Source organism: Chrysemys picta, chromosome 11 (assembly GCF_011386835.1).
Source record: "Chrysemys picta bellii isolate R12L10 chromosome 11, ASM1138683v2, whole genome shotgun sequence".
Taxonomy (NCBI): Eukaryota; Metazoa; Chordata; order Testudines; family Emydidae; genus Chrysemys; species Chrysemys picta.
The window spans coordinates 51,517,426-51,544,793 of record NC_088801.1 but is presented as its reverse complement, the minus strand read 5'-3'; the positions used below and the strand labels follow the sequence as shown (position 1 = coordinate 51,544,793).

The window sequence follows — 27,368 nt, the reverse complement described above, 5'->3', positions numbered from 1 at the left end:
GCCGGCTCCGGAGGGACCCCAAACACCGTCTGGGCCGCTAATGGGAGGCGCAAAGGTTTAAACGTTTCCCATCCACAGCAGCTGCAGAGACCGCCCCGCTCAGACACTCCCCGGGGACACTGGGTCCCCCCGCGGAACAGCGGGAGCGCGATCTGCCGCTGAGGCAGCTTCCAGGGGACGGGGAGCCCAAGCAGCCGCGCAGCTCCCGCGGCTGGGGGCCCCGCCAGGGCCTCCCCAGCTCGGCGCCCGCCTCAGCCCGCGCGCCTCCCTCTCCGCCCCAGAGGCGGGGCCGCCCCTTCCAGACCCAGCCAGCCGATCGCCTCGGCCCGGCCTCCCGCTGCCGCCATTCTCCGCAGCCAGACGGAGCGTCGGCCCCCGCGGCGCCGGCCCATCCATCGGCCCGGGCTCGTGGCGTCTCGGCTGCCGGCTCCACCTTCCGACGCGCCGCTTCAAACGGCTGCGGGGCCAATGCAGCCCGCGGGCTCCCCGCTGCGGCTCCTCTTCCTCCTCTCGCTGGCCAGGGCGAGCGGGGCGGCGGCGGGAGCAGGTAACGCCGGGGGCGGCCGCCCCGTGGCCGGCGGGAGGGGGGTTTCAGACATCCCAGCGGGGCTCGGCGCTTGGCGGAGCCGCCGCTGGGCCGACGGGGGTTTAGCAAAGCCCCAGGCTCTGGTCTCTCGCCTCTCCCGGGAGCGCGAACCCGCAGCAGCCCCGCGGAGCTGGCCGTTTGGCTAGGAAGCGGGGGTACCGGGCATACGCGGGGTTTGAGCTCTGAGATTCCGCAAAGGTGGCTGGGACGTACCCAGAACAAAAGCCGCGAGAGAAACTTAGTTTCTGTATAAAAATCCACGTGAAGCAGGATTTTGGTGACACCCCTCCCCCAATCCACAAAGGTTTTATGAAACGAAACACAACACGCGCTCGGTGTTTCACTTTGTCAGTATAGTCATTCTTCAAAGGTAAAGACACACATTGTCGAAAAGGAAAGATGGGCAGTTCTGTAAGTAAAATGTAATAATGGAGTCTCCTCTCCACTCTTAGCTCTTTGAGCATCATACTTTTTATCTGCCCTTAAATGCAACCTAGCCAACTTATTTCCATTTTCACCATTGAACCAATTACACAGTTTTGACCAAACCAGTGCAACTGTAAAAAGCAACAAAGAGTCCTGTGGCACCTTAAAGACTAACAGATGCTCCAATACATCTGTTAGTCTTTAAGGTGCCACAAGACTCTCTGTTGCTTTTTACAGATCCAGACTAATACGGCTACCCCTTCTAGAGTTTCAAAGGTAGTGGAAGCAGATTGCCTCCAGTCAGTATTGGCCGAGAGGAATATCCTAGAGTTAAATTTCCACTTCTACCTAAAATAGCATTGCCCTGTAGAAAGATCCAGAGGCCTGAAGCCTACAAATCTCTTAGAATCAATATTTTTCTATTATATTTCTGAATTAGAACAATAGATATCCCATTCACAGCCTGAAATGGTTACATCTATTTGTCTTAACCCCCCAACCCCAGCCAAGAAGTTCAATATACAGCCTACCTACTCAACCATCTTTGCTGTGACTTTTGAGGAATTCCTAGTCCCACAGAACTTCAAGAGATAATAGTAGTGTGGTATAAGCTACATGTGGGGAAAATATTTAAGAATGGGCTCTTCAGTCTAGCAGAGAAAGGTATAACACGAGCCAATGACTGGTAGGTGAAGTTAGAAAAATTCAAATGGAAAATAAGGCGTACATTTTTGACAATGAAAGTACTTAACCATTGGAACAATTTCCCAAGGGTTGTGGTGGATTCTCCCTCACTGACAATTTTTAAATCAAGATTGGGTGTTTTACCATAAGATCCGCTCTAGGAATTATTTTGGGGAAGTTCTCTGGCTTGTGTTGTACAGGAGGTCAGATTAGATGATCACAGTGGTGCCTTCTGGCCTCGGAATCTATGAATCTATTTGATTCTGCCTAGGTGAGCTGCATGGTAGACTGCCACTGTTCATAAAACAGCTCTCATAAAATGGGTGCTGATAGTGGCAGCATTTAAAGAATCAGGAAAATGCAGTACTTCCTTACTTGACTCATTGCTAGCTCCTCCTTTCTGAACACTCAGTTTGCTATACGCAAGACACTGGAACTTTTTGGAACCTGTAGTGAATGAATCAAAGAGCCTACTGTTCCTGAGACAGGATTTCAAGGGAAACTGTCTACTTGAAATCTAGCCAATTAAATAAAAAGAGTTAAAACAGTTGCAGATACCACACTTGTCCCAGAATTCCATGTCTATTTTTGTGATTTTACAATCACACTTTCCTATATTTAACAATATTTTCTCTCCCTTGTTGCTGTGTGAGAAGCCCACTTAAACACAAAGGGGCAGCTGACTATTAACTGATTGAACAGGGAAAACCATGAAAATTCCTATAAATAAAGTGCTGTCAAATGCACAAAGTAAACACCCTGGAAAAAATAAAGAAAAATATTTGCCCCCTCATCTGTTTCAGTTGCAATAAACCAAGGTCTTTCTTGTAATAGTAGATAAAACCAGTTCACACAGAAGTGTGATTTTTAAGGTGATGGTGTCCCTTCCGTTCTCCCTGTAGTCTGGTTCACGATAGCTTTAGAGTGTAGCTTTCATCAGAGAGGACAATGAAAGTCAGAGGGACTATTGAGATTCCAGTTGCAGCACTGATGCATAGTTCAAGAGGCATTTTACCTGCTTGTTTCCTTATTTCTTGCACTGAAGGTCTCTGCCCTTGGTTTTGTTTTAGGATTCTATAGTTGATCCTGATTCTCTCCATAGCTCGTAATCTCTCACATTTAGACAGTTGCCTTCCCTTCCTTACCTCAGGTTAAGTCTTGTTTCTCCTGATGGTGAAGTCACTTGTTCAAAGGGATCTTCCTCTTGGAACTCAGTTGGTTTATAGTTACCCCAGATGTCACTCACATGGAGTTGAGGGCATCCTTGAAGTGGAGGATGGCTTGGGTCGGGTGGTTTTCTTCAGAGAGAACATACATATTGATATGTTAATGCTTAGGGTGGTACTGATAAGAAAACATCTACTAGCTCTCTGGGAATAACTAGCAGGGAAACCAGTTCTAATCTGAATAGACAGTTTATTGTAATCACTTAACAAATAGGGCAGCACCCTCAGCTCTTGCTTCTGGAAGGAATCCAAATTACTTTTGCCTGGGCAGGCAGAAATCTCCCTGCCCTAAGAACCTGTTACCTAGCAGGGAAGATAAATTATCTGCAGACAGTCTAAGCTGAGGTGCAGTCCCACTAAGAGAATGGAGTTCCCTTACTACTAGGTTCACCTAACTTTTAGCCAGTGATGGTGCCCATCCATGAACCTGTTTTTGACACCAGCAAGTAACAAATTCCCCAGATAATATAGCAAGTACTAGGATCCTCTATCGAGCCAGATGGATGCCTTTGTGATTCCCTTTTCCAATGTCATCCTTTATTCGTCCATCCCCCCTAGTTCTTCATAAAATAGTTCAAATGTTCTGGCCAGACTAAAGAGCCATATTCACTCTTTCATGACCCAGAAGAATTTGGTTTATAGGTTTGTATATGGACAGGTAGTGACCATTCTCTCCAGCCCCCAAATCTGTTACCAGCTTTGTCCGTTACTTTGGGGAATGCTCATTTATTAGGGTTACTCTTCTGGGATTGGGGGAGGGTTCTGTACTTCTATCAAGGTACTGCTTGTGTCACTGGTGTTCTCATACGGAGCTCTACTTCTCCCTGCTGCAAGTTCCCTCCCAATGGAGCTATTCTGCAGGACCTCGGTTCCCCAGGGCTGGGTTCTTCCAGCCCCAGAATGAGATAAATATACACACACATTAACAGAGCTTGTCTGAGAGGACCAGGTTAATCAGCACTCCCACGCTGACCCCTTATATGTCCCTGGACTCAGTAGCTGGGTCGAGCAGCACCTCCAAGTTGTCACCCTCATATGCCTTGGGCACCGCACCGGAATAGAGCACACCTGAGCAGGCTGGGTCGAGCAGCACTTTCAATCTGTCCCCCTCATATGCCCCTGGATTCAGCAGACTGGGTCGAGCAAGCTGCCACCCTTATATGTTCTAGGTTCAGCACATCCTTATCCCCACTTTCACATTACAGTTGTTCTGGTAGTAATCTACTTGATGAGCAAACCCCACAGGATTTTTGGGCGCTGCAGGGATCTTTTAGCTTAGGTACGAGGAGCATTGCTGCAGAGCAAATGAGGAAACCAAAACACACCCAAGGGAGTGGGGGGAGAGAGAGAAGCAACCAGCTTAATCATGAATAACCATAGGGGAGCCAAACAAACAAAAAAGTTATAATATTAAATCTAACTTAAGCTTGATTATAAAAGTCAGGTTTAGAAAACTATAACTGATCACACAAGTCAGGGTCAGAAGGCTATACATAGAGAGAGAGAGAGAGAGAGCTGGGTTCTCACCATTCCATGAAGTTTGAATCAATCAGGGGTCCCAGGTGGTGGGGGTAGCTGAGGGTCTGGAGTGCTGGAGACAGGCAGAGCCCCCAGCATGATCCGTCAGGAGAAGATGAAGTCCCCCGGTTGATGGGGTGCTTGCGACGAGTGAGTATCCCCATCACATCCTTTCTCTGTGATCTGATCTTCAATCCATTGCAGCCGCTGCATCAGTCACTGGATCCAGCAAATGAGTAGAACTAGACCAATTGCTAGTATAATTTGGAAACTGACTATCACCACAATAGGGTGAAGCATGATATTTAAAAGACCTGTTGCACTGGGGCTCCACCCAAGCAAAGTGTCCCACCAGAAGTGATGGCCTGTGTTTTTAACTGTAGCTGCTAGCCTAGAGATCTCCTGGTTGTAGTACTGAATCTCGAGTTTGCCATTCTCCCCCAAAGTTCGGAGCTTCTGCAGCTCAATTTGTAAGGAGGGATGAGTTAATAGTCCCTTAATGGCAGTGAGACCCATTCCCAGTGAAATGGGGGAAACCTCCTTGTAAAGCTCAGGATAGGCTTAATATCACAAGTAACAATAGTGGTTACATCACAGAAACAGCGATTAATGTAAGGCACCATGGGTTGAATCCAATGTCCATTAAGCAATACAATATTACATTTCGTTCTTACACACACACATGCTTTACCAACACATAATAACAGACCCCTCTTCCTGGATAACATCGAAGGAAAAGTGAGACCTATTCCCAGGTTGTGGGAAGAAGCCTTCATCATGTTCCTCCAGTGCTTGGTCTTCACAGATATCGCCCAAACCTTCTTTTCTCCTACACCCCTTTACATTTACTGTGTTCCAGACATTATCTTGCTGCTAGGCCCAATTGTTAGGATCTCTGGAGTACATTAGTGAGTTATCAATAATCTGTAATCCCAGTGGGACTACTGGGTGGATTACTCCTCAGAATAACTGCAAGCTTTGCTGATGGTGATTGTACAAAGCATTAATAGTCTCCACCAGGGCCGAAGGACTAATTCTTCCTCCGTTACATGGGGCTGAATCAAGTTGATTGCCTCCATGGGAATTTGTCCTGCTATGGCTTGCCGAATCATTCCCATGATTATGTTCTGGGTGAGAGCCTGAGTTTGCTCACACGCTGAGGTCAATGAGACATTATTCTGGAGGGACTGTACACCAGACATTAACTCTTCATTTTTTTCATGAGTCTTTTCCACCCAGGAAATACTTTACTTATTGACTGCTGTTCCTCACTTAACTGTTTCAAAGGTGCTGTTAATGGGGTTCCCATCTTTTCTGTATTTTCGGTGGCATATGATAGTTTATTAGTCAGAACTTTTATATTTGCGGCATCAACTAAAGAGATTCCTGTTCCTACAGGTGCAATCCAATCACTTAATTCCCTTTTTACTCTATTTACATGGTCAGCCCCTTGCCACATTCATCCCAACCCTTATGGCTATTTCCAATCAAGGGAGCGCATACAGGTGCTATGTGAGAGATATTCATGCCTTTTAAGTGGATTTGAACCTCCTTCAGAGAGGTCTGAGGTTTAGGAACCAAATGTTCTTGATCCAATTTTAACACATGGGGTCCTGAAATTGGGGCTCTTAAATGTCAGAGCGGAGCGAGGTTTGTGATCAGAGGGTCAAAATTTAAAACTTTTTTTTGTTGTTGGCCCAATTCCATTCTGTACAATCTGGGCTCATGGAATCCCTCTGAAATGGCAACGTGCCCAAATTGTTGGCATGAGCTTGTCACAATGTGTGCCCTTTAATGGAACTACCCTGTCAGGGGGACCTTGTTGAATCAAGTCAGGTCTGGATTCTGACGACAATGATGACACGTAGGGGCACGGTTGCTCCCCAAATAGCGGAGGAAACCATGACTATCCTGCACCTTCCGCCACCTGGGAGGCGGTTACTGGTTGCATTTGATAGTGTACGTCTCTTTCGAGACCACAGTGGCTTACAGAAGAATGGGATGGAGTCTGTGGTGGTCTTAGCTTCATAACAAAACTTGAGTGACTCCCCGGGGCACTCTGTGTGCAATTTGCAATGTTTACCCAGGGGCAACCCGAGGAGTTGCCAACAGCGTAGAACTGGTAGAAACGCTGCAGGGCCAGGGGGTTGCTTCCATTCCCATAGAATCCATGCATGTGGCACGGCAATTTTACTTCCTGGGCTCCAGCTGGCAAGCACCTCCAGAGGCTCAGAGGGATCACAGGTTCAGCATAGAGCCTGGACAACATCAGACTCCAGACACTTATGAACAGCAGAGTGCTGGTGCAACAGTGGGATGTCATGGCTCGTGTTCAGGACCTGTGAGGGGGCAGAGAAGAGAGAAACTCCCACACTCCCCCCATATATAGTGGGAGAGTCTGGGACCAATATTGCAGTGTGAACATAAAGCAGTGACTTACGTGAGGGTGGCCATAATAAGTAGAGGATTTCTCTGGCCTTTTCCTGCCTCAACATTGCGGTAGGCACTGCCAAGCCCACCCGATACATATTTTCCAACGGCCCCAAGCCGTTCCTTCTTGCTAGCCAAGAAGGGTGGCTGGCAGGATGGAGAAGAGAGTTATACTATTCCTTGTGGGTCAGGTGGTTTACTCTTCTACTCTTTGAGCTGTGAGGAATGAAACCATTTCCGCCAGGGTTTCCCATTTTTTCCATTTAGGATTTCTACCTGATAAACACTGGGGCTGGCCCGATTCACAATTAAGCAGGGGCTATGCCAGGTGAGTGTCAAAGAGTGCTCCTTTGCTGTACATTACTGGTTGGCCTAATTGCTACCCGCACAAAATTCTTTGTTACTTACACACTCTAGGGGCACCCACCTTTACCCAGTTCGTAGGGCTCCAGGCGAAAGGCACCTAACTTTACTACTCCATGGGCTCTGGCATCTACTCCTCCGCGGGCTCCAGGCAAACATCCTTTCCCTGTGGACTCAGAGCAAACACCTTCTCCCTGTTCATAGGGCTCCAGGTGAAAGGTACCTAACTTTACCCCTCCATGGGCTCCCAAATCTTTTGTCCATTGCAACTTCAGATGCTAATCTGTTGCAGTTAAGAAGCAATTCATTAGAAGGACAGAATGTTGGGAATAATTAAGACAGGGATAGATAATAAGACAGAAAATATCATATTGCCTCTATATAAATCCATGGTACGCCCACATCTTGAATACTGCGTACAGATGTGGTCGCCCCATCTCAAAAAAGATATATTGGAATTAGAAAAGGTTCAGAAAAGGGCAACAAAAATGATTAGGGGTATGGAACAGCTTCCATATGAGAAGAGATTAATAAGACTGGGACTTTTCAGCTTGGAAAAGAGACAACCAAGGGTGTATATGATACAGGTCTATAAAATCATGACTGATGTGGAGAAAGTAAATAAGGAAATGTTATTCACTCCTCATAACACAAGAACTAGGGGTCACCAAATGAAATAAATAGGTTTAAAACATACAAAAGGAAGTATTTTTTCACACAACGCACAATCTGTGGATCTCCTTGCTGGAGGATATTGTGCAGGCCAAGACTATAACATGGTTCAAAAAAGGAATTAGATAAGTTCATGGAGGATAGGTCCATCAATGGCTATTAGCCAGGATGGGCAGGGACGGAGTTCCTAGCCTCTGTTGGATCACTTGATGATTACCTGTTCTGTTCATTCCCTCTGGGGCACCTGGCATTAGCCACTGTCGGAAGACAGGATACTGGGCTAGATGAAACTTTGGTCTGACCCAGTATGGCCATTCTTATGTTCTGAAGGAGTAGTCCTTCATCTCCATCTCAAGTTGTTGGTGCTGATAGCTTGATGAGTGAGGCGCTAAACTGCTGTACTCAAGGATTGGGATTGCCAGTCAATCCATGGACCATATTCAGTCCTGGCCTGAGAGTTTCCAGCTTCTGTTGGCTTCAATGTGGGTGAGAGTTAACTAGTCAAAGGGCTTGGCTGCAGAAGAAAGTTCCACCAGTTTAATCTAAAGTGTGGATTTAAACTGATTTAGTTAAACCAGTGCAAACCCTTGGGTGGACAGTCTTAGGCTATGTCTTCACTACCCGCCTGAATCGGCGGGTAGAAATCGATCTCTCGGGGATCAAATGATCGCGTCTTGTCGGGACGCGACAATTGATCCCCGAATCGACGCTTGTACTCCACCAGCGCAGGTAGGCATAAGCGCCGTCGACGGGGGAGCCGCGGAGGTCGATTTGCCACCGTCCTCACAGCGGGGTAAGTCGGCTCGGATACATCGAATTCAGCTACGCTATTCACGTAGCTGAATTTGCGTATCTTAAATCAACTCCCCCACCCCCGTAGTGAAGACGTAGCCTTAGTTAAGTTTCAGAGTGGCTTATTAAACTCAGATAAGTGTGTCCAGACAGGAATTTGCATCGGTTTAACTAAATCAGTTTAAAGCACAATTTAAATTAAACTGGTGCAACTTTCTCATCTAGAAAGATCGATTTTACCTACAAACAGCATTTCTTTGAGTTGACTAAATTAAGGGCTTGTCTACACTGGCAATTTACAGCACTGCAACTTTCTCGCTCGGGGGTGTGAAAAAACACCCCCCTGAGCACAGCTAGTTTCAGCGCTGTAAAGCACCAGTGTAAACAGTGCACCAGCGCTGGGAGCTGTGCCTCTCCTTGAGGTGGTTTTTTAGAGCTCTCTCCCAGCGCTGCACTATGAGCACACAAACCATGTTAAAGCGCTGCCGCTTTAGCTTTGCAAGTGTAGACTAGCCCCTAGTCTGCACAGGAACTCCCTTTGCTATCCTCAGTGTTTGACAACATTCTGTCCTGTATTATTCAGATAACTAGGTATGAATGTAACAACTTTCTCTTCAGTGGACCAAATTCTTCCCTGAGTTAACAGCTGTATTATGTTTCTTTATTCTGCTCTTTAATTATGTTCCTGGAATCTTGAGGTGATACGCTGTAGGGCAGTTTGTGTGTGTGTGTGTGTGTGTGTGTGTGTGTGTGTGTGTGTGTGTGCAGGTTTGCATGTACGCTCTTGAAAATTCGCCCCACAAATCAGTTAGGGATATTTATACTGTGAGGTATGTATCTAATCTTGAAAGCAGTAGGGAGTCTCTAAAATTTCCATGAAGCAAGACAATGGAAATGATTGATTAGACAAGTTACCAATGCCATTAGGACTGCTAGAGACAGCTAATTACCCTCACCACAAGGTGTTATCACTCAAAATTATGTTAACGTTCAGAACATGTAGGAGAAATAATTTGATTACATATTTTAATATACTACTTAAAAATAACAAAATCACACCATTTCTCCACTTCAAATAGGTTATGATGTTAAAACTTCTTCAATCAGCAGCAATATCGTGTGGTAAATGACTATTTTAACATTAAAAGCTTGTTTTCCTCAGACTTCTACAGTCAAATTCACCATTGGTTTAAGCACTGGAGATACACCCACTTATACCAATAGTGAATTTGGCTCATGGACTTTATCCCAATGCTATCAAAATACTAGCACAAAAACCATTTTTTTCTAAATGTAGTAAAAAGCCAAAACAGGCTAGAGACAGAATGTTCCAAAGTGATGTAGGCACCTAAATCCCATTGAAAATCATTGGGACTTAAGCTTCTAAGTGCCTAGGCCAGGTCTGAATTTTCAGATTGGGCTACTAAGTCATTTCAGAGCTTCTGAAAATATTATCCTATAGCAGGTTTTTTGTGTCAGACTTTTTGCAAATTGCTTATGGCTGCTGGAATATCAAACTACAATACAACAAAAGCATGAATGGAGGAAGTGAACATATGCCCACACTTTGAAATGCACTTCATTTAGTGTTTTTCTTTCTTTAGATAAAAACTGTAGCCATTTGAAGGAAATGGACGTCATCCAAAAAGCAGATGCAGATTGTTACTGTTATATGCAAAATGGAACAATGCACTTAAAATATATTTGGTCAGCTCTTCAGGTAAGATTCTGTGTTTGGAGCTTGCTTCAGATTTTTAATATGTTACATGTTTTCCCAGCAACCAATCTGATCAAGATATAAGATATCAGGTGCATCTCAGTATGAAGTCAGTCCGAGGGTTGCAGTTTGATGTCTTGGCAGTTTGATGTCTCTTATTTGTTGCACAGATGGGGGGCTTTATTTCTTTGCTAAGAGGCAGAGAATTGTCAACTCAACTGTGTTGTGTGTATTGGATGTTATATGATGACTTTTTGACAGCAAAATCAGAACAAGGCTACATAATATCAGATGCATATTTCCAATACTGACAGGAGTGGCAAGGGTGCACCTTGTAAGATATTCACCTTGGGCTGCAAAGTACTAAGTCTCGACTACTTAGAAGCTTAGAACACCTCTTTAACCCCTGTGCTAAGGAGCAAATTCAGGATCTCCTCCTTGGCTCTTCTGAGTAGTTGACTCCCCAGGTGGGGAAAGAAACAGTTTCACTTCACCTCCAGGTGTAAGGAACTGGAGATTCCTCTTCATCCCTGCCCAGAACGTTTTTCTCCAGGCAGATACAATGTGTCTGGTCATTTTGATGAGCGGTGGCAGACTTTAGGCAGTGATCACATCCAGGAACTGGGAAAGTTTCTTGATGTAAATGCTTAAAAGTGGGCAGCTAAGATTTTCCCCAGCAGATCACTCTTTGCATTTCAATAAAGAAGCCTGTCTTATTAGATGAGATAATGCTTCTCCTTGTTGTTGGGCATCCATTATTTCAGATGCCCGAGCTCATTAGTTCACAATTTAAGCATCAGGAGGACTTTTCCTGTTCAGAAGGTAGAGAAGATCAGTGTTACAGCTCAGTCCTTCTCGAAGAGAAGAGGGCTGGATTTTTTATTCAGTTTTTGTCGCACTCTCTTTTGCTTTCTGACAATTTCCATTTTTGTTCTCCCTTAACATCTAATGTGCAGTTAGCATCCTTATCCACAAGAAGATTCAGGAACAGTGGGTTCATAGCCTATGAGAAAAGCGAGCCTGGGCATCTGCCAAAGAAAATGTGGGCAGTCAATGTTAGTAGTGTGTCAAACATCTGTAGCATCACAGTGCCCATGATGGAATTGTAACCTTAGGATCTGGTTCTTCAAATGGATCCATGCACCCACATGGGGGCCCACTGACTTCAGTGAGGCTGTATATGAATCATTAAGTACAGTAGGACTAGGTATCTGATTTAAGAGACTGCAGTGGGATTATTATTCCCTAGGCTTCTGCTCTGTTATTTCTCCCTATGTTATGTTCAAATACTGGGAGTGTTTTTGAAAGATACCTATCGATCAGAGTTCCTACTATGTATGTTTTGTTTTGCTCTGTTTACAGGTGAAAATTAACAGCACAGAAATGTTCAAGTTTGTGCCTATCACAGCTGAAAGCAATTGTCATAATTCAGAAACTATTTTTGCATTTTTCAAGTGTATTGTTCAAATCATTTGGCAATCAGAGGCATCTAAAGAAACTGTCATAAACATAAACCAATATGGAGAGAATGTGTGTTTCACAGTCCAACCCTACAAGAAAGTACCCTACACCGTGAGTGTACAACGGAACAGTAAGTAGAGTGAGGCTTTCCATTCATCCAATGAATGGGCTGGATAATATTGCCAACATTATTGCTTGAATAGTGCATTCTGAGTTGTAAGTTACCGTAATGGAACAGCTGAGACTTGTCTGATAATGTTTGCACAATTAAAATCACCCAGATGTATTAGCCTAAAATGCTGTTTTTTGGATTTTCAGTGGTGGATAAGAAACTCATCCTTTTGTTCGTAGCTGGTGTTTTTCTGTTCCATTTTGCAAACGCCTTGAGTAGGTAAGTATTAGCCCCTTTATCTTGGTATTCTTTCCAGAGTCATTGCATTCTTGGTGTGTTCCTATTCATGCATTGTCTTCTCTATTTATTTGTATAGCTCAATGATCCCAAGCAACTGTTTGTTTTTTAAAAAATGAAATAAGAAAAATGTATATAAACTATCATAATAACATAGCCATGAAGAGGAGAGATGTAATGTAAAGATTTTTCACTTGCATGGCTGTGTTAGGGCTTCCCAGATCATGGCTCCTAGCACTTGTGGGTGTACAAGGACTGCACCTGGGATTCTCCCTATGAGCAAGTGAGCAAAGAGTAAGTAGAGCCATCACCTCCCTCCCAATGAACCAATGAAGCCTGGGGGATGCCGCATAAAGGGAGGTTGCAAATTTCCCATCCCCAGAGCGTGGGAATCTTAGGGAGGAACTGTGTGTCCAATGAGGTCATCTGGGCCTCACGGTCTCTACTGCTCTCCACCTCACCCTATACTCATGGCTGCACGTTAAAGAGCACAAGCTAGCCCTCATATTTTGTGTAGTGTAGCAAGGAAGATATTTGCAGTCATTTTGTTTCATGTGGAGTTTGGCATCGTACAGTCAGTTCATTTGTGACTCATCTCAAAAGTTCTGTTCCACTTCTAAAATTTGCGAATCACCAAATTTTAAACAGATTATGTCAAATTTTATCAAACCTTTGGATTTTGTAAAAATAAGTTTACAAAACCAAGAGAGTGTCTACATTTTCTTTTTATTTCCATCAAAACGTTTTTTAAAAAGTAAAATAAAAATATTCGTGCAATCCAAAAATTACAGCATTGTGGACAAGAAAATGAAATTGACTAGAAACACGATAAACAAAAGTGGAACTGGGGAGATGTTTTCACTGTTGAGATTTTGCGATATGGAAAAGTAAATAAAAGCTGAAATAAGGAAAAGGCAATGAGATTATTTTTAATTCTCACAACTCTAGTAATCTAATGCTGTTTGTTTTTTAAAGAGTACTAGATCCTCAGCTCCCTTGAGTTCACACTCAGCCCAGCAGAGGAGCTGGCTGGGACCTAATGTGACCCTTGTGTAACTTAAGAGCAGCTCTAAGTTTTGCCAGCTGCCCCAATCCCACAAGGTCATTTGGGCACCATTCAGGGACCAGCTGGAATGCCATGCACTGCCCCCCACCCTCCCACAAACCTCTTGCCACCCTAACACAGGGGTTGGGGACGAGCAGGCAACCTACAGCCATCTGTGATACCCAAAGATTCCTCTCTGTCAGGGAATTCTCAGCTGCCTCTTTATGGGAGTTTTCTGGCTGCCTCGTTCTGCCTCCGCAGTGCAAAGCAGATGAAGCCAGAGCTGAAAATCTCTGTGATTAAGTACAGCGTTACACTTTCTACTTCCAAACCAGTTGCAACTCAGTAAAAGATTTTTACAGTGTCCCCCACCTTGCTGTTCCCTAACAGGAGTGCTATGTTCTATTACTGTGCTGGAGTGGCATTGGGTGTTCTTGCTACGCTAGTCTTTATCCTGTTGACACTTAAAAGATTTATTCCAAAGGTAGGTGTACCATGTGGAAAACAAAATAGCAAATAGCAAGTCTAGAGCCAGATTCTGATCTCTCATTGGTTTTATGACAGAATAACTCCATTGACTTTGATGGGGGTTTACTTCAGTGTAAAACCAGTGTACCTAAGATCAGAATTAGGCCCTAGATAGACTGCCCTCCAAAGTCTGAAATAAACAGTTACATTTGCTGATGTACAATGACGAGCATTTATTCTGAAACCATAATTACAGGGGTGTGATTTTAGTCTTTGAGGTCAGTTTGCTTATGTCGTGAGTCAACAAATCAGTCAAAATGAAACCATAATTTTTGTGGCAGTTGTAACTTTGACTTTATTTTTCATATCCAGTAGCAAAATTGTCTGATGAAGGCAGGGCTGAATCTTATGCCACCCTTCCCCCCACCCCACCAATGCCTTGGTCTCTATAAAACATGTCAGAGTTAAGTATTAATTATTATTATTGTAATATACAGCTTCAAGAAGTTTGGACAAAAATCCCATGCAGTGGCTCCTCTTCACCTCACTTATCTTGAGACTTCAGAGCAGGATATAGCAGGGTTAACAAGTGAATCAGCTCATAAGCTCTACAGTACAGATAGTGCGTTTACCTGTATGTTTGTGAAATCCCTAGCCCACTGTGGCCCAATCCTGATTGGGACCTCTGGATGCTACCATCATATAAATAATAAACCACAAGCTAGCTGGTTCACTAACTATTTTCTTTTACTCCCAGCACAGCACCTTTGGGATTTTAATGAGTGGCTTCTGGATGTCCTCTCTCTACTTTATTTACTGTTTGAAAGGGGAAATGAAGTGGCTGTGGTCTGAATATAGAAACTACTTACTGGGTAAGAGAATGAGCAGAAATGTACAGCGGACAGGTTTTTGTTAAGAGGTCAGAACAAACAGTTTGTAAGAATTGCATCTGATTAATATTTTTCTCTCATGAATGTGAGGTGTGGGAGGATTCTGAATGCTCCTAATCCATTCAAATGAGCATTTATTCTCATTAGATCCTTAAATAGGGAGTTTGATGTTGGTTTGTAGAGGCATGAAGAAGAGGGAACGTTTTGCCCATCTTATGTTTCCAGTCATTTCCATTTCACACCCACCATGGAAGCAAAGAGGGAGGTGGTTGTGGGAGAAGACAGCTACCATCTCCTCTCTTGTCTGGAGCTTGGAGTGGGAGTTGTGCTGCCTGGAAAGGGGGAGTTGCCAAGGGGGCTGGGGAACCTATTGCTTCAGCACATTTCCTCAGCATCTTCCTTGGTCAAAACAACTGTGCAGCCTCTATTATCAGCTAAAGCCATCCTCCCTGGAGTTAGCCCCATCAGACAGTGGTAATGGTAGAAACAGTGCTATCTTCCCTGAGCACAGCAAGCATCTCTGGCACCTGGAGGTGCAGCTAGGGTGCACTTATTCTTAAAGCATTTACTAATATAGGAATAAGGAATTCTCATGCCCCCTGCTGGCCTAGGGGGAGAGAGATTGGGATACAAGCTCGTAACTTGGTTCTCCCCCTTTGCTCTCGCAGTACAGAGCACTGCTCTTAGGCCACTATGCCAGCCCCTTATGCTCTGTGCCTGTTAATATTCACGAACTGCTTTTGACTCAGTTGAATACGATATCGTTTTTCAATTTCTTTTTATGTTCACTCACCTTTGCTTTGGTGGCACCCCCGAAGCACACAGGGAAAAGTACAGTGAGAAAAATTGTTCTTGCAGAATTGCCAGCATGGCTGAAACCAAAAAGTACAGTGTTGAATAAGCATGGACTCCTTTGGATGCTTATCCAAACTGAAGCTCCAGACCTTTCAGCATTCACTCTTCACCAGTTAGGAGGGGAACCATGGCTTGCCCACATGCTTTTAGCATGAGTGAGATTAATTTGATACACATACTGTATTTGCAAGCCTATCAGCTTCATTTCCAACATTTTATTTGAAAATAAATACTGACATTGTTAGTATGGAGCCTAATCCATGCATATGTTTACACAAGTATTGAGGTATAATTAGGACCTTTCAACAATGCAATTGCACACCATTCCTGCAATTGCACATACAGGTGAATTAAACTGATCATTTTAATAACCATTAAATTCTGACATGTAATTGTATTGCTAATGGTGTTTTAGATGCCTACCGCCTTGGATAAGCATTGTAAGTTATGATTTAAATCTGAACAAACAAACATATAGGATATTTCGGCACATAGATAGCCAGTTATGCCTTTAACTTGCCATCTGCACATGCAGATACACAGTTTGCATATGCAGTCATCGTAATTACATACTCAAGTCCAGCGTGCCACTGTATGCATTTTTTTGCATATGTATTTTAAATATCAGGCCCCTCATGTTCCCAAAGTACATAGTAGCCAGCATGAGGAGTAACAGTGAGATTTGCTGTGTGGCAGTTTTAAGCTGTCAGTCTATTATTAAAGTTAATCCTTTGTGTCATTCTATATATGGCATTTTTTTCTGCTTTCACAGGGTATTTTCTGACTGTTGGATTTATCAGCTTTGTGGTTTGTTACAAGCATGGACCACTTACCAGTGAGCGAAGCATAACCCTCTTGACGTGGACATTACAATTAATAGCCTTTGTCTTGATTTATTTTGGTGTCACCATCCCACAGGTTGCATATGCAGTAATAGCTATCATCCTCTGTTCAAAAGGCCTGTGCTATCCCCTTGGCATGGTCTGCTTTGTGGGCAGGTTGGTATCCATTTTCTGAACGTATAAGTCACTGTATTATAAGGTAATATTAAAAGGTTAATAATAAAACCCACATAAAATGACAATTATCTGTCAGTTACTAATCCTAGTACATATTCTTACCTAATGAATACTTACATTAGAGACAAGGCTCGAAACCCCAATGCATAAGAATTTAATAATTCTCAATGCAGGAGTTTTAAGCATGGATCTTGCTGTATAGAGAACTGTGACTATAACCTTCATAAATACAAATTGAACAGCTTTTCTGCAGCATCTGGTAACTGATGGCTTTTCATTCGATTGATTGGCTAGACTGCAGTGACAACATCATGGTTTAATAGGTCTGACAGGACTTTGATTTTTAACAAGAGTTACCTGCAGATTCCTATGGGCCAAAACACTTACCACAAGATGCCATGAGATATTGACATTAGGATACTCTGATAAAACTGTAGGTTAATTGGTCATCACTGTCAAGGGTAGAGTTCAGGGGTGAACTCCTACCGCTATTGAAGTCAATGGGAGTTTGCTAGTGACTTCAATAGACCCAGGTTTTCACCCCAGACGTCCTTATTTACTCTTACCAGGCCCCAACACTATACTGAGCTCAATAGGGGCAGAAACCTGGACCTGCATGGAGCCCACTCTATAGAAGTGGGGCTGTGTGCTGGAGCTGGGGTCCACCCATCTGGAGCTGCTTCCAGGATGGAGACCGTAGTTTGGAACACTTTTCAATCCTGTTTTTGGCTTTCCTGTATATGCGGTGTAGCCACATGGGAACAAGCTTCTGTTTGCTATTGTCCTGTGAATTTAAAATATGTTTTATCATGTCAACAGTAACACACAAATGATGATTCTAAAGGCAGTCCCAACCTGTTACACTGAACTAAGGAGCCTACGGGAAGTCAAAGACTGAAGCTGGCTTTACAACAAACCACAGCAACTTAATTACTTATATTTTCTATGCTTTACCACCGCTTGGTTTTTAAAAACCATTTTAATATTTCTTTGCCTTCCCCTAGAAGCTTGGATAAGTGGTGGGTTTGGGGTTTTTTAGCACAACTTGTCATTTGACAAACACAGATTTTTCCACCCCAGCTGAAAAGAACAACCTGCTTTAAACAGCATCCTGTAAGAAGTGGTGCTCAGCTCCCTCTGAAGTCAATGGGAGAAGTACCAGTTTAAACCAGTGCTGAATGTAGCCAGAATATACCTTACCGTCAGTATATACTCCGACATGTCAAAGTGTCTTTGTTTCTGTGCTGACCCCTGGCATGATTTCAGTTTTTATTTTGACTGCTCCTGCAGAGCCAAGAGAGGGGTAGCACATACAATATAATACGAAAAATCTCTTTCAGAAAGGAAGTTTTTGATGGGTTTTACAAACAGTACATTTTAAAGTTATTTGTTTGTTACTTAATTCTACAGAACAAACCCAAACCTTGACGGTTTGATAAAAATGATCACAGAGGAAGCAAGCTGCATAATTCAGTTTAGTAGCCATCTGCACATACTGCTGATAATCTGCTCTCCTAGTAAGCTCTAGAACCTGGTCCCATTAGCCCACTGGGAGCTTTGTCACTGACTTCAGTGGCATCAGGATTTGACCCTTACCACACGAACAATGACAAACAAGAGCCTCAATCCATTTCCCATTGTCTCGAGGGAGTAAGTCAAACACAGCTGGCTAGCGCAGGTACATTCATATAGAGCTTAAACTCTGTTTATGGGCATCCAGCCCTTGCTCGGCTTAACCCCAAAGTTACCACAACAACAAAAATGGAAAGCAGTCAATAGAAGGGAACAGAACACAGCAGACTGTCTAAGTGATATCTAAATACGTTATAAATTACTATGCAGCATCATAACAGCTACATCAGATTATAAATATTTTTGTCTCAAACTACTCAGCTGTGTAATTTTAAGGCGCAAGTAAACAATATGAACAATTTGCAAAAGATTTTAAGAGCACTGTTCATCTGCAAAGTTCCAAGCGCACACTGGGCCTGATTTTCAGCCCCATCGTCCCTGTGTGCCTATTTTGCGTGTGCAAATCCCTGTTGCACCTGTAAATGGCTAGATAAGCATCCATTTATTAGTTTCCATCAGGGTTCTCTGTATATAAAGGACCTTTTGAAAGTCAGTGGGACTTTGCATTGACTTCAGTGATTTGGATCCGACCCAAACGAGGCAGGCAAATATACATGGACCTTGGGAATGAAAATTAGGCTCATTATGTTGAACTTTTAAAGTAGCTATTTGTCTCTCCCTCATGCAAAGGCAAGATGATGTTATGCTGTTCCCTTAATAGTAGATGCCAGAAAGAAAGAAAAGGTCATAGTGATGTGGGGAGCAATGTATTTGTAACATGTGCGATAGATTTGGAAATATGAATTGTGTTTCATTTTGTTTTAGAAAAATCAAGAATTTTTTTAAATCAAAAAAACTAGTGTTTCAGCTTCTTACTGAAGAAGAATACAGGGAGCAGGGGGAAACAGAGACTGTGAAAGCCTTGGACGAGCTACGCTCATTCTGCAGGAGTCCAGATTTCTCATCCTGGTTAGCCGTGTCCAAACTCCAGTCCCCTAAAAAGTAAGAAAGACTCATCTCTTAAAACTGAATGTATTTTATAGGCACTGTTACACAGAAGAGCCAAATACTCCTTAAAGTTGCATAATTTATAGGCCTGATCCTGCCAACACTCAATCAAACATGTAACTTTGTTCACGTGAATAGTCCTGTTGGTGTCCCAGGGCACAGATCTTGCAGCTTAAAGGGCTAAGGTGGCTTGAAGGGACCTCTGTGCCCTTCTGGTTCTAGGCTGCTGGGTCCTCTCAGCTAATTTAGACAGACCTGGGAGCCTCTCTAAGTTATGGCAGCCTAGAATCTCTGCAGTGATGCCTGTAGCCCTGTCCCTGATAGGATCCTCCCATTCCTGCTCCTGGTATGCCTCCTACATTGGGGCTTGCAAAGGGGTCCTCAGAAAGCAGCTGGATGGCTGTCCCCACAGTGCCTGCTTTGGTGGGAATCATCCCCTGGCTGGGTATGGAGCTCTTAGGATCCTTCTACACTGCTTCCCAGTCTTGTACATGGTGTAAAGGGGGCAGGGTGGGAGTGAGGATCTCACCCCAAATGCTGACAGGATCTGGCCTTATAATCATAAGTTTCTGCATTACCAAACATAAACCAGTTGGAGTGACAGCCAATGTATCTTTTTCCATAGGCTGAGCACTGGTCTACATGACACAGGTCGACATAAGGCAGCTTATGTCGACCTAACTATGTCAGTGTACACACTACATAGAATCATAGAATATCAGGGTTGGAAGGGATCTCAGGAGGTCATCTAGTCCAATCCCCTGCTCAAAGCAGGACCTAATCCCCAACTAAATCATCCCAGACAGGGCTTTGTCAAGCCTGATCTTAAAAACCTCTAAGGAAGGAGATTCCACCACCTCCCTAGGTAACCCATTCCAGTGCTTCACCACCCTCCTAGTGAAAAAGTTCTTTCCTAATATCCAACCTAAACCTCCCCCACTTCAACTTGAGACCATTACTCCTTGTTCTGTCATCTAGTACCACTGAGAACAGTCTAGATCCATCCCCTTTGGAGCCCCCTTTCAGGTAGTTGAAAGCAGCTATCAAATCCCCCCTCATTCTTCTCTTCTGCAGACTAAATAATCCCAGTTCCCTCAGCCGCTCCTCATAAATCATGTGCTCCAGCCCCCTATTCATTTTTGTTGCCCTCTGCTGGACTCTTTCCAATTTTTCCATATCCTTCTTGTAGAGTGGGGCCCAAAACTGGATACAATACTCCAGATGAGGCCTCACCAATGCCAAATAGAGGGGAATGATCATGTCCCTCTATCTGCTGGCAGTGCTCCTACTTATACAGCCCAAAATGCCATTAGTCTTCTTGGCAACAAAGGCACACTGCTGACTCATATCCAGCTTCTCGTCCACTGTAACCACTAGGTCCTTTTCTGCAGAACTGCTTCCTAGCCATTCGGTCCCTAGTCTGTAACAGTGCATGGGATTCTTCCGTCCTAAGTGCAGGACTCTGCACTTGTCCTTGTTGAACCTCATCAGATTTCTTTTGGCCCAATCCTCTAATTTGTCTAGGTCCCTCTGTATCCTATCCCCACCCTGCAGCATATCTACCACTCCTCCCAGTTTAGTGTCATCTGCAAACTTGCTGAGGGTGCAATTCACGCCATCCTCCAGATCATTAAGATATTGAACAAAACCGGCCCCAGGACCAACAACCATTAGGGCACTCCACTTGATACCGGCTGCCAACTAGACATGGAGCCATTGATCACTATCCGTTGAGCCTGATGATCTAGCCAGCTTTCTATCCACCTTATAGCCTTGCGCCCACCGATGTAAGTGCCCTACTACACCAACATAACAACTCCACCTCCATGAGAGGCATAGGAGAGCTTATGTCAGTGTAGTTAGGGCGACGCAGTGTCCATGTAGACACTGTGTTACTGGCATTGGCAGTTGGCAGTCATTCTCCAGGCTCTCTGCTTGGAGCTGAGCTGCCCCCGGGCTCCTGGCTGGGAGCCTGGCTGCTCTGAGGCTTCCACCTCCGTGCTGGAAGCCCATGAGGCTGTCAGCTTGGAGGCGGGAGCTGGGGGGCAGTGAGCAGGGAACAGAGAGCGGGGAGGGGAGGAGAGAGCTGGCAGGGAGCCAGGAGCCTGTGGGGCAGCTGGGCTCCTGGAGGGGAGCAGCAAGTGGTGCTGAGAGACCAGGCTCTCAGCTCCCCACCCCGCCCCTCTTAGGTCAGTGGAAGCACTCCACGAACTGAAGGAGGGTTGTGTGGACATAAACCACCACAGTAATTACTGCAGTGGCTATAAAGGGGGCAGAGTGGGAGTGAGGATCTAATATAGTATTTATTGTAGACATGCCCTGAAATAGGACTAGGAGTGCTGTGGAAATAGCATGCTCTGCCCCTGGGAATCTGAGTGGATGGAGAGACTGTGTCTGGAACAGTTCAACAGAGACACCGCTAGCAAATTAGAAGAATGATGGTGGTAGGGTGACCAGATGTCCCGATTTTATAGGGACAGTCCCGATTTTTGGGTCTTTTTCTTATATAGGCTCCTATTACCCCCCACCCCCTGTCCCGATTTTTCACATTTGCTGTCTGGTCACTCTAGATGGTGGGCTATAAAGGAGAGGCCACATAAAATGGGGGCTGGCAGACAGAGGAGTTAGGGACATAAGACCCAGAATTCCAACATGCTTATCCGAAAACCAAAATTAGAACTGTAAAATATTAGCAGCAGGGCTCTAGGTATTATGCAGCCACAGAACTCACCCATGCCCCTGAATTGTGCTTCAGAATTTAAAGCACCATCAGCTTGGAATTTAACGTGTTATCAAAACTGAGTTCAAAGGAGTTTCGGGAATGGGAACTGCACCTGCACTTGGCTTCCCATGACACTTTCTGTAGTCAGGTTTTTGTAGTTTTCAAAAATGTCTGTCTCGCTTATTACCATGGAAAAACCCATACCAAGCAGAGGGAAAACTAACTGGTTATGTGCAACATGCTGCCAAATGCACAAAGTAAACAAAGCAAGGAGATATTTTTCTCCAGTCACTTTTAGTTATTCTCAGGAATTATTTGTAACAATAGTATGTAAAAAAAAGAGTCTGGCAGAAGTCTGATTCTTAAGTTGACTGTGTCGCTAAGCTTTCATTAAAGAATAATTATATTTCCTCCTCTTGTGGTAACAAAGAAAACCTACAAATGAAACCAAAGCAATGATGTCTGCCTGAGTCTGAAGTACATTTGTAAGAAGAGTGAACAGCCCTCTTCAACTCATTGAAGTTTTAGCTCAGAAATATAATGACAATGATATGAATATTAACATTAACTATTTAACTTGTGATCACTGTAACAGAGCTGTTTCGCTAATGTGCTTTTCTTACAACCCCTCACCAAAAGTCCCCCACTTTCCAAAAAACTCCAGCATCCCCTCTGACTTCTGCAGTGCAGCTGTCTTTTATCAAAGTAATATTGGCAGCATGTCAAAATGCATGGGCCAGTGTCAAATAAATGGAATATAAGCTCTCAAGTAGTACACAGAATATTACTGTACTATTTGTTTTTGTGTTTTATTCAGTGAATCCTCCATTTTGGAGTTTACCTGGAGCTGCTGCAGAAATTCCAGCCTGTCACACCAGAGCGCCATAGAGAGCAGGGATCCTGCTGCAGGGTTTAGGCCCAGTTGCTGCAGAGTCTACAGGGCCTGGCTGTACGCGAGGCTGTAGTGCAGGAATTCCTGGGTGTTGAGCTCTTGCACCTGTTTCTGTCAGGAACAGAGTATCAGCACTTCTTGAATTCAAATAAAGGGCTATGTAAGTTACAGGGGTTCTCTCTCAAGTTCTGCACAGACATTAATGAATCCTCAAAACATTCTTGGGAAAAAAGTATTATTAGCCTCACTTTGCTAATTGAGAAACTGAAACAGAGAGAAGGCAAGTGACCTACATAGGTCTACCCCGTGAGCAGTAAGAGCTGGAAACACAGGTCAGATGTGCCTGGCTCAGTCACTGTGCCCTACTCGCTCTCTAAGGAACCAAAATTACTTAATTAAAGCATGAAGCAAAGACTGAAAACATTTGAAAGGAGGATGACGAAGGAAAACAGCTAACTGAGGTGACAGAGTTCAGTACTGGATGCTGCCCTTTACAATTTACCCTCTCGTGTGTGTGAATCCTTAGCTCAGGCTTAAACTCCAGCATGCCATGGGGGCATGATTCCTGCTTTGAATGCTGTCTATACACATACCCAAAACATGCAGGTCTCTGCTCCAAGTCAGCTTTAATTGGCAGCATTCTGTGTATTTGGTTTTCTTCCTGCCTGATCCTTTCCCCTTTTTAAATCTGGCAGATTTGCAAACTTTATTTTGGGATCTCCCCACGTGTCACCTGCAGAAGCGAACGCATATGATGAGCTATATGGCATTGGAGGCTCCTTCTTGGAACAGCAGCTCTTTAGCATAGAGCCAGAGCCAGAGCAGAACCGACTAGCTAATTCCATTCCGGAGGATGATTATGAAGATGATGATGAAATGCAGGAACAAAACGAAAGTGAAAATGTTTCATACTCCAACAGTATTGGATTATTCTGAACCATTTGGAAAATCCCCTGGAAGGAAAGAAAATGAAATCAAGTTGGAAAGGAAGGCTACCTAGGCTAAATGCGTGCTGTTTCAGAGAGCCCTACTTCTGACTTGGCTGTAGAGGGCAACCAAGATTCTTTGAAGGATTTATTCCGGCTTCACTGTTCAAAACAGTAGTAAGTTGCTTGGTTTCTTAAGTGAATGTTACGTTCATGTAGTTGGTATTTTGTTACCTCACCTGTTTATTTACAGGGCAGGGACCAGGCAGCTGCAGTGCAAACTTGTCCCACCACTGTACCTCAACTCCCTTGAAGAGACTGCCTCTATAGAGGTCTGTTCTCTCTCCATGCCCTCAGTGCTGGGAGTGCCAGATGAAGAGGAAGTCATTTATGATGCACTTTTACTAAGTGCTCTATCTGCTAATAAATTCCTTTGAACTCCTTTCCTAAGGTGTCTTGCTTACCGCTCTGATCCCTCCATCTCACCTTCCATGAGTTTTAAGTTCCTCTCCCTCTCGAGAGCCCTGCACAACTGTGCTCCTCTGTTTCATTACTCTTCCCTTGGCCTTTCTACGCTAGCCAAGCCACACACCTAGCCCCCACCATCTTTGTTTCCTCTCCCACCCATCTCTGCCCTCTTCATTGTGGCCCCCTGTGCCAAGGGCCCTCCACCTGATCCAGTTCTCCATCTCCTCCTCTGGGAACTGCAGAGGGAAATGTGTTTTCCCCAGTGTATTCTTATTCTTCCTTTCAGCCTCAATCTTCCCCCACAACTAACAAAACCCCAAACCAAAACAAAAAACCAAAACCCCACCATTCCAGCCCCACAAGAGTGCTCAGTAAAGGCCATGTAGCCTGGGACTGTATTAGCTGCTCCAAGGAGTCTCCGTCGGTGCGGGTACCTGGGGTAAGGATGGCCAGGGAGAAGCTGAAGCTATGCGTTACAGAGCACCCATAAGTGGCCCTGGTGTCCTGGGAATCCACCAGCTTTGGCATTGGGTCCTGCAGCTCATTTCATGATTGGGAAGAAACCTTGCCCCCAGGACCACAAGCAGGGAGGAAGTGCTGGATAGATCCTCCTGGAGATCTCCTGACCGCATGGCCTTCTCCAGGGTTTACCTCAGGGGGTGAGGATCTTACCCTGGCAAGAAAATAATTACAGTCAACTGCCAACATCCATTTGAGAATAGGAGATTCCTTCTGTGGGTATCTATCCTCCCCTTATCCTTGTACAAATGGGATCTCCCTCTCTATTGTCCTTCAGACTGTGTTCCTTACCCCTCACTTTTCATGCACACACTGCTTCCCATTAACCCCACTAAGTATCTCTTTGTAGGAGAACGGGGGCCATCATTTCTCCCCCCAGCTGCCACTCCAAAACCCTCCAGGAACTGTCCCATTCCAACATTCGCCTCTTTCTAAAAGGTGTCGCTCCGCAGAACAGGCTGCGCTGGGTTTGAAGCCAGGCTGACTCTGTGGGCACACTCAAAAAGAAAGTTTCCCTTTGCTGGTGAACATGCTTGGAGATGTCTCAGTTGCTAGTCTCCCCATAGGGGGGTGAGGGGGGGGGGGGAAGACACGAGATGGAACCCAAATAGCATAAAACAGTGCTAAAAAGAAACAGCTTACCATATACATGGGTGCCTCCTTACACTGAAAAGTCATCAGAGCTTGCCTTTATATTAGCACTTCCCAGAGAGAATTATAGGGAGACTCCAGGAGGCTCTAGAGTTTAAATAAAAATTTTAAAATGAGAATTTTTCTGGTTTTTCAGTAAAGAGAAGCCTAACACCTAATTAAACACCATTAGACCATCTCACTCATTCAGGAAGCCAAGCTCATTCTATAGCCATACAGCGGGTGCGTGAGAGAAGATAAGCCCTACTTATTAAAATTTATAAACCAAACTGGGACCATGATTATGTTAGCAGCAAGAGGGCTCTACCGAACAAGTCTGTAATTGTCACCAATAAAATACGGGGGGAGGACTCTGCTAGATTCACAGCCACATCTCTCCATCCCAGTCCCGGCATCATATTGGGCTTGCTTTGGTGCTTTCTACTACTAGCAAGATAAACCCATCACAGTAGTAGATACATTCACCAAACAGTGGTCAGAACCACAGGAGAGGTGGATAAAGTCCAAGTTCTTTGGCTGCCTTGCGGAGGGGTGGATCTCTCCTCGAGCACAATGGCCTTACATGGCTGGAGGAGGTTTATGTTACACCTGCATAGTTGAAGCTAAGTACTTGAAATGTATTGTTATAAATATCTGGCTCGTCAAGGAAAGGCAATGTAGTAGGACACATTTCAGGCTCTCTGCTCCCTACTGAAGCAAGTAAAGGATTTTCAGCCACAGTGCTCAGGTGGCTGAAGGTTCACAATCATGATTTTTTTTTTTTAAGGGACATATCTTGTCCCAATTTAAATCCAGGCAACCCCCTTGAGCTTTATGAAACAAAGCAGCTAATAGATTGGTGGTGATGCCCCCACACATGAGTATATTATCCTTGTGAAGAAATGTACTACCCCTTTAAGGGACAGGCTGGAACCTACAGCTAGGACCGCCTGGGGTGTAATCAAGGAGACCCTGCTCCACCCTAGGGCTGGGCTAGATAAACAGAAAAGAAACTGAGCAAGAGAGAGGGAAGTAGAAACTGTGCATGTGATAACAGGTGTTGGTTGTTTTCTCTCAGGCTAGTCGGTGTCCTGGAGCTTAACTAGAGGCTTTGTTTATGGATTTAAATTTTGAAGTTGAAACAGGTTCTGAGGTGAGGACCTTATGGGCGGGTTTTAATTGAATTACTCCTGTCCTGAAGCCTTGATAAAAGAGAACTTTATGTTGTTAGTGTGTGTTAGCTCCCCTCCGGGTGTTAAAGTAAACCTATGGCCCCCCCAATCAGGGGAAATGAAGGAGGGGGGCACTGCTGCAGTACCAAACTGAGCCACAAGGTGATGTACAGGGACTGCCTGCACCTCCATAAGGATATAGTCACATAGCTCACTATTAACATTAATATGTTCACTGCGGGGAAAAAAACCAATTCAATACAGTTGAATTTTTCCTGCACTTTACCTGTTTTCTCAATATTTTTCAGTAGATGATCAAGTAGGGTCGCTGCTTCAATCACCTCGCCCCGCACCCCCAGGGGAGAAGAGCAACAGCAGCCTGAGATACACACAAATGTTTTAATGACTAGCTCACAAAGAACATTAAAACAAACCTTTAAAGCCTCCAAATATCGCTAAGATCATGAACTTTGAGGATTTATGAATGTTTATCTATGTACTTATAAACAACCCCCCCCAATCACCCACTTGGTTTCTGAGCACTTTACACAACACTGGAATTTATCCTCTGGCACTCCTATCTCACTGGCACTCCTGTGAGATAGGTTGGTACTATCCCCATTTTAGAGGAGCACTGCGAGAGTTGAAAGTGACATCCCAAGGTCACACACTAAGTATTTGTGAGAGCAGAACCCAGATCTCCTAAGCCCCAGGCCTGTGTCTTTACCATTAGAGCATCCTTCCTCCCTTAACGAAGGCTTGTATACTATTTTATCCTCTGCTTCATTTATTTTTTTCCACAATTTCAGGTTTTGGAAATATATGAATTTCATGTACAGTGCACTCGACACACTATGCTGTGTCAAGCTTTTAAATAAAAATATTTTTCAGCTAGCAA

General features: G+C 44.3%; 1 protein-coding gene across 8 annotated transcripts; it reads left to right on the top strand.

Moving 5' to 3' along the window:
• On the top strand, positions 1-27,368 carry NEMP2 (nuclear envelope integral membrane protein 2). 8 transcript variants are annotated; one of them, XR_006172677.2, is made up of 12 exons: positions 4-547; positions 7,138-7,198; positions 7,288-7,452; positions 10,302-10,417; positions 11,777-12,005; positions 12,194-12,266; positions 13,720-13,813; positions 14,555-14,669; positions 16,315-16,540; positions 18,959-19,135; positions 23,451-23,858; positions 26,779-27,368. XR_006172677.2 is itself a non-coding variant. In XM_065560867.1 (11 exons), exons 3-11 carry the CDS (start codon positions 7,350-7,352, stop codon positions 26,783-26,785), a joined length of 1,140 nt encoding a protein of 379 aa, XP_065416939.1. In that variant the 5' UTR covers positions 2-547; positions 7,138-7,198; positions 7,288-7,349; the 3' UTR covers positions 26,786-27,368. The 8 variants fall into 8 exon arrangements, 7 of the variants coding, with proteins under 7 accessions (XP_065416936.1, XP_065416939.1, XP_065416937.1 ...); XM_065560867.1 differs by lacking the exon at positions 23,451-23,858 and having other exon boundaries at positions 2-547; XM_065560865.1 differs by lacking the exons at positions 23,451-23,858; positions 26,779-27,368 and adding an exon at positions 22,294-22,505 and having other exon boundaries at positions 2-547.

Coding starts and splice junctions, on each gene's coding strand:
- NEMP2 (XM_024100000.3), top strand. CDS start 7,350: ATGGGCTCTGGCATCTACTCCTCCGCGGGCTCCAGGCAAACATCCTTT. Junction 12,006..12,193: donor CGTGAGTGTACAACGGAACA/GTAAGTAGAGTG, acceptor TTGGATTTTCAG/TGGTGGATAAGAAACTCATC. Junction 12,267..13,719: donor TTTGCAAACGCCTTGAGTAG/GTAAGTATTAGC, acceptor GTTCCCTAACAG/GAGTGCTATGTTCTATTACT.